At 36.0% G+C, this 12,257-nt stretch overlaps 1 protein-coding gene across 1 annotated transcript in view; it reads left to right on the top strand.

Moving 5' to 3' along the window:
* The first annotated feature begins 3,444 nt into the window (after nt 1-3,444).
* Nucleotides 3,445-12,257, top strand: part of LOC137156257 (gamma-aminobutyric acid receptor subunit pi-like) — a 37,516-nt gene continuing 28,703 nt past the window's right edge. The window contains exons 1-2 of the mRNA XM_067552980.1: nt 3,445-3,497; nt 8,934-9,037. Coding sequence (XP_067409081.1) covers nt 3,445-3,497; nt 8,934-9,037 — 157 coding nt within the window. The remainder of the gene's footprint in view (nt 3,498-8,933; nt 9,038-12,257) is intronic.

The raw sequence follows: 12,257 nt of genomic DNA, 5'->3' as shown, positions 1-12,257 counted from the left end.
ATGGATGCTTTCTGATTCTCCATAGTTCATCGTTTGAGCACACTTTCCTTATATGCAAGAGTAATGCCTCCCTATTTTTATTCTGATCTATCGTTCCCAGGAAATTGTTTATTATCTTTATAACAGCTTCACAAACCTTTTAAATTTAGCCTTTGTGTTGTTGCTATAGGCTTGTGAACATGTTTTAGGAAATATGCAAATGGAATAAGGAAGTTTGCAGACATTTTTGTGACTGTATTTCTATCCTTGGTTTGTATCAATGAGTATTTGAATTAGTTGCTAATCTTTTCTAAAGCAATCATCTTTACCTACAGATATTCCTAAATTTCTAATGTAGAAGATTTAGGTTGTAAAAATCATTTAAACTCACTGTGACCAAAGGAACTCTTGATGCCAACTGGCAGAGGGTACAGAGGTGCATAATCAGGGATCCCCTGGAATTGGTATTTGCATTCTAATTCTCCAAAGAGGGTCATGTAAGGTTTCTGCTGAAAGCTTGTGTCACACTGATCACTATAATCCTTGTGAAATGTATGTTCAGATAATATGTAAGGAGATATGCATTTGTATGTGTCTATAGCTATAGATAGATATAGATACATCTCTCTCTCTATATATATATCTATATTCAATCTTGGCTGAATTTCTAGCTACCCAAGCCTAATTAGAAATAGACACACACATACTGGAAATTATGTTCCTAATACCTTGTAGTTAAAGGCAGGTCATCCAGAGGTAGCATGCTTTAAATCAGGTTATTCCAGATAGGAGATGGGATACACTTATCTCTCTGGCTGAACTAGGAATGTAACTGAATCAAAATTCAGAGGGAAATGTTCTGAAAACACCATCTGCTCATTTGCTCTAAGTTAGATCTCCCAAATACGGGCCACCATAATGTTTTATGCATGATTGTCCACTGTGGACAATGTGTGTAAGTACATAATTTATCTTGACATCAATATCTCCTACCATATTCATGGATACATTTCAATAACCAAAGTTAATTAATTTTTCAATTGTTTTAAAGGAGATACTGAAATAGTTTTCCCATTTCACTGGAGATAATAATCGTTACCTTTTACTTTTGTCACTTCACTACTTCTTTAATATGGCAAATGAAGTAACATACCATTCAGATTGTGGTAATTCAACAAATAATACAATCCTATATCTCATATATATACAAAAGTTATATATATATAAAAGTTATGTTAGGGTAAAATAGGCCATTAGCAGTTCACACTCTATCAGTTGAAGGATGGTGACAAGCCTGTGCAAAGCCTGAACAAATCCTTTGATATAACTAAATTTTCCATGAACCTGCAAAGTGGAAGAGGCTGTGCTCTTGCAAAATACATGCTGAAAATTGAAAATCATGTCAGATGTGATGTTTTGTTCATAGCATCTAACATGAGTTCTGTATTAACCTTAACACATTCTTGTACCCATCCACTTCCAAAATAAATCTCTTGTTCAGAATTTCTGTTAATATTTCTCTGGCACATATTTTCTTAATAGTTAAAGCATGCCTGCAAAACTATTCCTACCCGTGACTTGATGATATGTAGTTAATTTCAGATCTGTTGTGTGGTTTTGCACAAAATCATTCTGAATGATAAGCTCTCTATCTTAAAGTCAGGAAATGGATTATAGACATTACAAAGTACTTTAAAATAATCATTATGGTTATAAATCAAGCTGACAAAAGCGAGGAAATGCTATATTAAAACTAAAACACCTACCCCCAATCAGACACATTTTGATGAATGTGAATGTTCACATTTTTTTTTCAGTTCAAGGATTATTTATGGCTAGAGATAGAAAAATGTTGCTCAATTTTTTTCAACTGTCATCTAAATTTTGTCCATTAATTAAAATCTTGCTAGAGATGTGTAACAAATATAACTACAGCATATATATCAGGAATTTTATTCTTAGATAGCAATAGATTATGTGCGAAAAATATAGTTAAAAGAAAATTACAGATTACAGTCACCTGTATGCACCTGTGGGGTGTGGGTGTAGGGATAAGCTAAAACTGTCTTGAACTTTTTGTTGTTTATAATTTACCAAAAATATGCAGTTATTTTTCAAGCATAATGCCACTTTTTCAAAAAAAATATTAAAATTAAAATGTTAAAACATTAAAAACACAAATCTCCATGCTAATGACTCACAGATCTACCTCTCTATTCTAGACCTGTCTTCCTCTCTCCAAATTAAAATCTGTCTATCTCTCTGACATATCCTTGTGGATGTGTAGCCATCAGTCAGGCTCAGCTTGGCTGAAACAGAGCTCCTAAGTCCTCCCAGCTACCTCCTTTTTTGATGACTGTGGACAACACCATCATCCTGCCTGCCACTCAGGTCCATAATTTGGGTATTATTTTTTATTCTGATCTCTCTCTTGGGCCTCACATCCAGGTGATAGCTCTGAATAACATCTCTAAGATACAGCCTTTCTTATCCATCTACACAGCTAAAACACTCATCCAAGCTTTCTTCACCTCATGTCTTGATTAAGGCAACATCCTTTTCTCTGGCCTTGACATATGCAATTTTATCCCATTCATATGAATTAAGAATGCTGCTGCAAATTTTCCTAGCCCATCACTTTGATCATGTCATCCCTTGTTGAATCCCTCTCCTAGCTCCCCCTTCTCTATCACATCAAACAAGCTACTTTTATTCACTTTCAAGGGCCTCCACGGTCAGTTCCCACTCTATTATCTCTATCAAGCTGTTGATGCTCACTTCTGATCACCTCATGACACCAGCCTCCTGCATTCTTTCTCCATTGCAGCCCCACATGCTTGGGAGGTGCTTCCCAGGAACATCTGCAAAGCTACCTCATTATCCAACTTCAAATCCCACCTCAAAAATCTTCTTTACCATGAGGCCTACAAAATATTCAACAAAAGTTAGGCTGCGGGTGTACAGAGACAATAGCCTATCATACTGACCAGTATTGTCTCACTGTTTCCTTGTACTCTTCTATAGTCCCTTGGGGCAAAGACTACCTTTTTGTTCTGTACTTTTACAGTACGTAGCACAATGGGGTCTTGGTCCATGACTGGGACAACTAGGTGCTACAGTAATACTAAATAAATAAATAATGATGGGTCCTCAAAAGGGATACAGAATTTGAATTCACTGGAGAGTGACTCCATTACTGAGTTAAATCAAATATAGCTGCCTTTCAAAACTATTATTTTGCTTGTTTTAGATATTTGCTAATAAATATGTGGCAACACTTGTTCAGGATATAAATTAGCATGGCTTTAGTGTACACTGTTACTGTATAAAAATCTTCATGTGATCTGAAGTTGGAACTACCATAAACTTTTTTAGAATACATATATTTATCATTATATTTTACTATTAAAGCTTTCCCGTGTTTGCTTTTAGGAGATAGAAGAACTCTTGAAGCCTTGTCTGACAATGTGCACTTTTTTCTGGTGTTCCAAAGCCCTGTTTCTGCTGATGTTTTGCTGGTAAGAAATATTATTTGCTAACTCTTGTTATTCCTTTGATATGCATGCATAATATACTTGGGTATTACCAAACATGTTCTAGTTAGAACATAATTTTTGCCCTGGTAACAAAAGTACCTGAGGGTCTGCAAGGAAAAATTTTAAAGGAACACATTGGATTCACCGGTTGAATCTTGCCTCACTATTACAGAGATAATCCTGCTTCATCTAAAAGTAGTGGAAATATAGAGCTGAACTCATCTCTGGTGTAACTTCATTGTTTTCACTGATCTATAATATTTTATACTAAGTATATTGTTGATCAGTCTAACTTTTTCAGAAATAAAGTGGACATGAACTTAACAAAGTGATATTATTTGATTACTATTATTATTTAGGGAGTGTGAACACTGTGCTAGATGTTATACAAATATGTGGAGTGTGAACACTGTGCTAGATGTTATACAAATATGTATGGACACATGGTCCCTGCCTGAAGCATATTACAATTCATTTCAGTCACAGACAAAGCAGTTCAGCCATACATAATACAGCAGGTGATAATACAAGCTTGAGGTACTATTAGAAGTACTGGTGCAGGCGGGTCTAGGTTTGCCCATAACTAAAGTCCCTTCCTCTCAACTAAGGGTGCAGAACCACCAAGTCCATTTGATTATGGGGAACAATAAAGGAGAAAACAGGCACAGGAGTGAGGTCAAAGGAGTCAGTGGACACTGCCCAGAGGAACTCTGCCTGGAGATATTAGTGGAGAAGAGACCAGAAGTGACCCCATAGTTGCAGCTTCCTCCTCCTGGTGTGATGGGTGACCATTTTGGCCAGTGACAGGAGGAGATGACAAGGAGATCCTGTGACTTTGTGGGACCATGGAAAGAGTGTGCATATATCAGGAGGTGCAGGGAGAAGTGCAGCCAGAATCTTAGTAAGAGGTTGTGGAGGAGCCGGAAGAGGGGCTGTAATCTGATACATCCTACACAGAAGCGTGCCAGGATCTATCTCATCACAGATAGGACAGTTTTCAGGGGAATTTATGAACCACGCTACAAACTTGAGTCATTTTGATCTGTTCATCACTGAAAGGCTTTTGGGAAGGAGAAGTTTGAAAATATTTTCCCTTGGTTAGAATGTGTTCTTATGATGTTCAGTAGAATAGATTGTGAAATCCAGTTCCCTTTGTGACTCCCTTAACTAATAGGTCAAATTCTTTTAAACAGATGTGTAATTCTGCTGAAGTCAATAGGGTTGAATGGATGTAACGTTTTTTTTTAAAAAAAGAAAAAGACAAAAAGCACTTTTTAAAGAACATTGAAGAACAAAAGAATTTTGAAGAGGTCTATGCAACATATCCTTCCCCTAAGAAAAGTAATTCCTAATAAAATAAAAAAAAGATAAATTAAAAAGGAAAAGTTTACATACATTGTGAGGAGATGTATAGAGCCACATACATGAGGAAGGGGCACAGAGGCCTGGGTGGTAGGGCTAGCCCCATCTCTCTGGCCCTGTCAGTCATAAGTAATAGGAAGAAGGTCTTTATAAGAAAGGAAACTGCAGTCAGTTATGGAGCACGCATGCACCAACCAACACCACCAGCATTGCCCTAAGCAGCAGTCTGCAGGAGCAACTCCTGAAGTTGTGGAATGCACTCCTCAGCAGGGGACCTTCTCCCCGACCCTGAGGAGAATACAGCAGGCTCCCCGCTAAAACAGTCAGAGATCCAGCCAGAGCAATTTCCCCAAACCCATTATGTTTGGGCTGGATTGTTGTCTGCACTGTAGACTTGCCCCCCTGTCCTTCCCCCACCTTCCCCTTTTGCTGGGACCACAGGGAGAGAATATCCCTGAAGCCATGGGGGTTTTTGACTTGCATTTTGATCACCCAGCCATTGAGACTTAAGGAAGCCCATAAAGTGCAGAGCCTCCCCTTGCAAATAGTAGAATGTCAGGCTAGCCAGCCAGTGAGCCAATTAGAATATAATTTTGGACAATCAATATCTACAATCACACTCTTATACTGATTCATCTGACTCATTCACTAGTAAGCAGTGTGGTGCAATAAGGTAAAATTTCACAAGGACCTAAATAACTTAGGAGCCAGTTGCATGGAAAACATTCCCTGTAATGCTTAATTATGTCTACTATTTTATTATCAGACATTTTCTCTGAGATTAGTATGCTGTGAACCTTAATCAGGAACTCCTTTCTATTTGCCCTTTTGTTTCATAATTATTTATTTATTTATAGATGAGATGAGGGAGAGTAATTGATTTATCCTGCTAGAGTCATGCCCTTACACTCTTTTGCAAATCAATAGGGTTTAAATCTGAGAAGAATTTGGACATTGAGTTTATTCTGTTGATATTTGGCTCAAGGTATCTTACAGTGAACAGATCTCTCTTCTGAGGGATAGACTACCAACAACCTCTTCCTCCTCCATGTATATTATCTGAATTGTGTTTTCTTCACCTATTTACTTGCAAATAATGTTGGATCTGGATAACTGGTGAAGAGTTAGTTTCAATATATCCTATTTTAATATCTACAAATGACATTTCTCATTTAATTTCTAGGAGTTGACATTATTCTATATTACAAAGCATATATTACTCTGATTAAAACCAATAGACAGCCTGTATAGCTACTTTCAAGCAAGCAATTTTTGTAAAGAAAAATCAAATAAAACATTGAGTAAAAGTATTCAACACCAAAGTTACATGAGTATACTGGAGTATTTGTAACCATTAGTTTTGTCACTTTAGAATTAATGTAGGGTCAATAGTATCTGCAGCAAAATGACAATCCACTGACATTTTATCTTCCAATTCTCATGTTAAATTTAATTGGTATATAATTTTCCAATGGAATAAAATATATAGAAAATGGCTTAAAGTATCTGTTGTGTGTAGGAATTAGATTAGGTAGATATATTGGGCCTGATCATGTGGGTTTTGTTCAGGAAATCTCCCATTATTTCAGTGAGAGTTCTAAAAGATTAAGTAAGGATTGTTGGATTGAGTTTACAGGAACTGATCCTGAGAGGTTCCAACCACCTTCTGTGAAATGTTAACAGCCTTCAACTGGATTTGAGGGCATTCTCCACATTTCATCATTGGGTTTTTAATAAGGAAAGAATTAACTATCCGAGAGTTTCATTTCAATTGCTGATATATTTCAAAGTATTAATGTTTTGCTGTGTAGAAGCCACTGTGGTTTGTTAAATGTAGAATATTTTTAAAATATGCATTCTACACCTGACAGACCAGAACAAATAGGCATTCTAGTCTATTGGATAAATACATATTCATATTTTTTCTAAAAAAAATTCACTAGATAGTAGCTTGGGACAGCTGTTTCAAAGTAATTATGTGTTAGGATGAGTGCTAATGTATTTTGGATAAATTCCTTAAGAAAAGTTAGGAATAAAATTTATTTTAGGAGTGTTTAGGATATGTTTAAAAATTAAGTACCAAGGCAAAGGAAGCTCAGATACCTATGTGGAGGAGATGCATAAGGGAAAAGGAAAAGTTCTTGGCTTTCTTCAATTCCCTTTGTTACAGCTGTACAAAATGCCTTATAGAAGTAGTTACTCTTGCTCCTTTTGAGGTGGGGTAAAGAAGGGAGTACACAGCATCACGATCACAGAATAGTACCACTTGGTAGGCTCATATTTTTGGCCCCAAAGGAAACATGGTATTTAACGAAATGCCTAATTTTAAACTCATAAGTTAGACAATTAGCTACATGCTTAAATATCTTCCTGAATCATTTGAGTTTTGGAAACTCAAGAGGTAGTGCTACTCTGCCTATGGAAGAGGTGTAATGTACCATTCCCCAGCCACCTGAATACAATGGGTTGTCCTAATGCCCAAATGATTATGAGGTCTTGTGGACTGAATAGGGCCCTTAGTTATTATTTAATCAAAAACAAAAGGAACGAGGCTGCACATTAGAAGTTCATTACATAAAACCAGAATTATCTTGGAATAGCGTAGAGCAGGGATGATAATAAAAGTGATTGAAAGAAATTGTTTCAAAACACCAATTACTTAATGGACATACATTCCATGCAATAGCTTATATAAGTTATAACGAAGTTGACACTCTAGACCATTGAAGTACAATCTGTAATCAGATATTGATCAGAAGAACGATGTTGTGTTATGTGATGAAAAAGAATGTTGTCTCTGGCTATTTTCCTTAGGGTTTTTTTTTTTAGAACTACATAAGATTTCTTCTTGTACAGTCCATTAAAGCTATGTGGTTAAATTGTAAAATTCATGCAACTAATTGACTGTTTAGCTGGAATTATATGTTACTGAGTGAAAGACAGAAAAACTTCAGCAAGTATGGCCTCCATGTAACAGATTAAAAAGTTATGCTTATAAAGCAAGTAATTACACTGACATTTCATTAATATTTAAATATACACTTGATTTAAATGTTCCTTCTTCTTCAGAAGATTATTAACCTTATAGTGAACAGACTGTCTAATTGTGTTCAAGTGTTGTTAAAAGAGCATACTTAAAAGAAAATGGAGTAAACAAATGAAATATCTCAATCTAATAAATCAATTTCCAGAGACAGGAGAATTGATATAATCTATCTGCATTGAGGAGCAATAACTTTACAACTGACAATGAAATACAGCAACCTCCAAGCAAAGAGTGTGAAGGAAATAAACTTGCCCAGTGTCACACAGCAGGACAGTGGCAGAGCGGGGAATAGAACACAAGTCTCCTGATTTCCAGTCATGGCTTCTATCCACAGGACACCCACCCCCTGCTTCATCTCTGCATAAACCTCTGCCATTAGGTCATTGCAATAATCTTGTTATACTGTTTTATTTGGTTTACTTTCCTATATTGTACTCTTAGCAAGTTTGTGTACATAGGAGCTGTCCACTGTAATTGTAGTTGATTTACCCAACAGGTTTATTTCTCTCTCTTTTAAAATGTGGTGCAGTGAAAAGCAGGATTTGAGGGATTAGAGTATATAAAAATATTCCTTTTTGTAAAACTGTCTTTTTGCCCTGGGGATTTTGATTAAGCCGATTTCACTGTATTAAAAGTAGCTTCATTATAAATAAGGAAACAAAAGAACAGAAAAGATAAATGGTACTGTATGTTTTACCGTTTGTTTCCTCATTTTACACATGCAGTGCTGCAATAAAATTGAGCTGTTTCCACAAATGTTCAGTTATTAGTTCAGTTTTCAAAAAATATTTAAGGCATAAAAATGGTAGTTTCTGCAAATTAGGGATTGACACAGATTCATAAAATCCAACATTCTCCAGGATACTGTTTTTCCACAGCTGTGTGCATTATGAAATACAAAAGCACAAACATTTCATGTTATGTAAATCTAATGGCAAGCAGTCGTTTATGTCAGGAAACTCAGTTTTGTCTCTATAAAACTCTTCCTCCATGTTCTTCTTTTCTTTTAGGTTAATAAAAATGTCCACAGCTGAAGGAAAAGGTGAAATTCTTCCTCCAACTATACAGAAAATAATGAAGGGATACAACAAATATCTACGTCCATTTTTTGATAGTAAGTATATAAATTGTTTTAGACAAGTCTACAACATAGCATCTGAAAGACGTAGCCCAACTTTGAGAGCAGATCTCTTTGTTCTCTCTACGTTTCTCTGTTTCTCCACGTTTGACCGTGGTACATGGATTTGAAGATGCATGCTGCCCTATAATATCAGAATGTGACTTATAACATAATGGCTTTTTTGAACTAACATGGGTTTATAAAGATCAAACAATGATAAACGAACCTTTCAATATTTCATTTATTTATATTAGACACCCACAAGTATTTGATGTTCATGCTTCCTGACAGTCACATAAAGTAATCATTTAAGTTGTGTATTTATCTAGAAGCATATAACATAACCTGTAACACTATTAAAAGGTAACAGACATGAGAAGAGCTTTACATTCCACTTTAATGCTTCTCAAATTGCTTTTACCAAAGTGGAGACCAATGTTGTTACTACTACTAAGAATGATAGCTCTCATCACCCCAGAAGGTAGATGCTTTAAATATAAAGATTGAAACATAAAAGTAAGATCACAACACACCAAACATTGAATAAGTGCATCTTGCATTTGTGTCTTAATGATCACTGAACATGGTCTCTGACAGAGTTCTAAGGGAAGAGATTTCCAAAGGCCCCCACACCAGATATAAAGACCCAGATTCTCCCTTGCATCAGAGCTGAATTTTGCTGCACTGCAAGTACAGAACAGCTCAAAATCACCACCGTGGGGTTCATTTGCATATTTCTAAAGCTTTCCAGTTGGTAAAGTTAAATATTAACCTTTTAAAAGAAATTAAAAATAAATGAAATCATAAGTCAGTGCTAGTGGAAAGATGTAGCCAGCACTAATTTTTGTTCTTAAATTCTTAGTGTAATGGAAAAAGAAAGATTAGTATTAAAATTTAACCTTCTTTTGGAATTAGTGAGCTGTGACTTTTTTTCTCTTACTTTGGCCCAAGTATAAATATATTCAGTTATACATACACACGTAAGATACAAAGACAGCAAAAAGTGATAAGAGGTTTCTTAGTGTTGTGAAACCAACAGTAGATTCCATAGACCCACGGTACTACTGCCAACAGAAATGTTAGTGCATTTATCAATATTCTCCACAGAAATCTCACTACTGCCTTTGAACTTGGCATTGAGATTTATGGGGTCCTGACTGTAACACACTCTGCAGCAATAATTGTATATTAAGCTATAACTTTAAAAAAAAAAAAAAAAAGCTCTGGTCCTTTGACTTGCACATGATATCCACCACTCTGAAGGCTTAATGATGGATTCGTTCTTTGCATGGATCAGCATATTGAATACGTTTGAAATTGCTCACAAGTGGCAGGAAAGAGGAAGAAAAGTCTGTCTTCCTTGAATAACATGCAGACTCTGAAATGGAAGGTCTCTAGTTTTAAATTTAAAAACATATGCTGGTTATGTATGGCATTATAAAATAAATGAACAGAAGCATAAGAAGTCAATAATTCTAAAGTTAGAAGTTCAGAAGCTTCATTCAATCTGACATAATTATTTCTTTTAATATAATCACTTAAAGTCATTGGCTAAAGAGGTTCTTAAATTATGCAATTATCTCCAAATGTCAGAACACACGAGGTGAGACTATTCGTCAATTTACCAGCAAAAACGTGTCATACTACATGTAATTTTTAAGAGTAATTTTATAAAATATGAATAAACATTACTATATTGTATTTAAAAGTTTATAAAATATTACATTTGTTTCTCTCTTTTATTCAAAGTGCCCCACTTGCTGACACAGCTGCTTTAAAAGGTCATTTATATAGTATGTTGGGGAAGATAAACAACAAACAATGTTATTAAATGTGGAGTGCTAAGTCCATCCCATCTCATTTAGGACAATACCCAATGAGATATGTTAGTAGTGGTTACCATTAGGACTTCCGTTTTTAGGCATAAAAATTGCTGGGGCCACTACAGACATATGTGGCTGGATCAGCAGTAAATGACTTTCATTCTAGTCCACTACCACTACACATTTGTTAATGTGCCTTGGTTGAGACTTGGCACAGACAGACTCAGAGCAATAACAAAGCACCTCAATAAAATCACCTTAGTTGGGACCTAACACATGAGCACATTTTACCAAACTCTGAGCTTCTGGAGTTTGGTCAGAGCTCCTGACCTCTCGGTTGTGTTACAATAGGTCTGCTGAAGATGTGGAGTGAGACTGTGGGAAATGCATTTTACAGGTGGCAATTTTTCATACAGGATTAATCATGCTGGGAGAGAGAAGAAATTTAACAGGAAATAATGTAGGTGACTGAGGAATTAATGTTTTGGCACCATGTTATGTTTTATGTATTTTTGTGAGAATAACCTATGGGCAGCAGTGACACCTAATAATGATTTTTAATAAGGAAGTTATTGAAGCAGCATAGGTCTCTAATGTAGACACAGCCTATACTGACAAAAGGGGTTTTTCTGTAAGTGCAGGAACACCACTTCTCTGAATAACATTAGCTACATCAACAGAAGTCTTCTTCCATTAACATAGCTGTGTTTACAGTGGGGGTTTGCCAGCATAGTTTAGTGGGTTTTGTTGTTGTTGCTTTTCCCACGCTCCTGACTAGACTATGCCTACTTACCTTTTAAGTGTAGACCAAGCCTAAGGTATAACAGACTTTACTCAGAGCTGCAACTGTGTCCACAATTCTTTACATCCCCTAAATACATGGTTAAGCCACTGGATCAGTGTTGTCACATAAACCTCTTCTAGGGGCTTATTATTATGGGTGCCTCCTGTTTGGTTGTTTAATAATTATATACAGATACTGACAGAGGGCTGACCAAATGGTTATTTTGCTGTAAATGGGTGTAGCTCCACTGAAGTCAATGGAGCTATGCTGCTTAATGTCAGCTAAGGATCTGGTCCCATGTACAACATGTAGACCCACATTCTCAAGAGCATATGCACATAAGTGTATATGCACACTGGCATGAGTCCAAGGTATGCCTGTACAATAACTGAAGCACATGCAAGTATTTGCACATATGTATGTTGGATACACAAAAAAGTGTGCTTGCGAGTTTGGAATTGGGCCATAACGTTGTTTACATTACACAGGAGACTGCAGATTGTATAATCCCTTATATCAGAGTGTTCATAGATTTGATAAAATCATCTCTGTACTTTTTTCATTAATTTCCTTGTACAAACTGACATTGGAATGCAACACACTCAGT

The sequence above is a fragment of the Emydura macquarii genome, unplaced genomic scaffold, assembly GCF_026122565.2.
Source record: "Emydura macquarii macquarii isolate MOO-44397 ecotype Brisbane River unplaced genomic scaffold, CSIRO-AGI_Emac_v2 contig_1390, whole genome shotgun sequence".
NCBI lineage: Eukaryota > Metazoa > Chordata > Testudines > Chelidae > Emydura > Emydura macquarii.
Note: the sequence above shows the minus strand (reverse complement) of the source record. Positions and strands in the feature narration are given on the sequence as shown.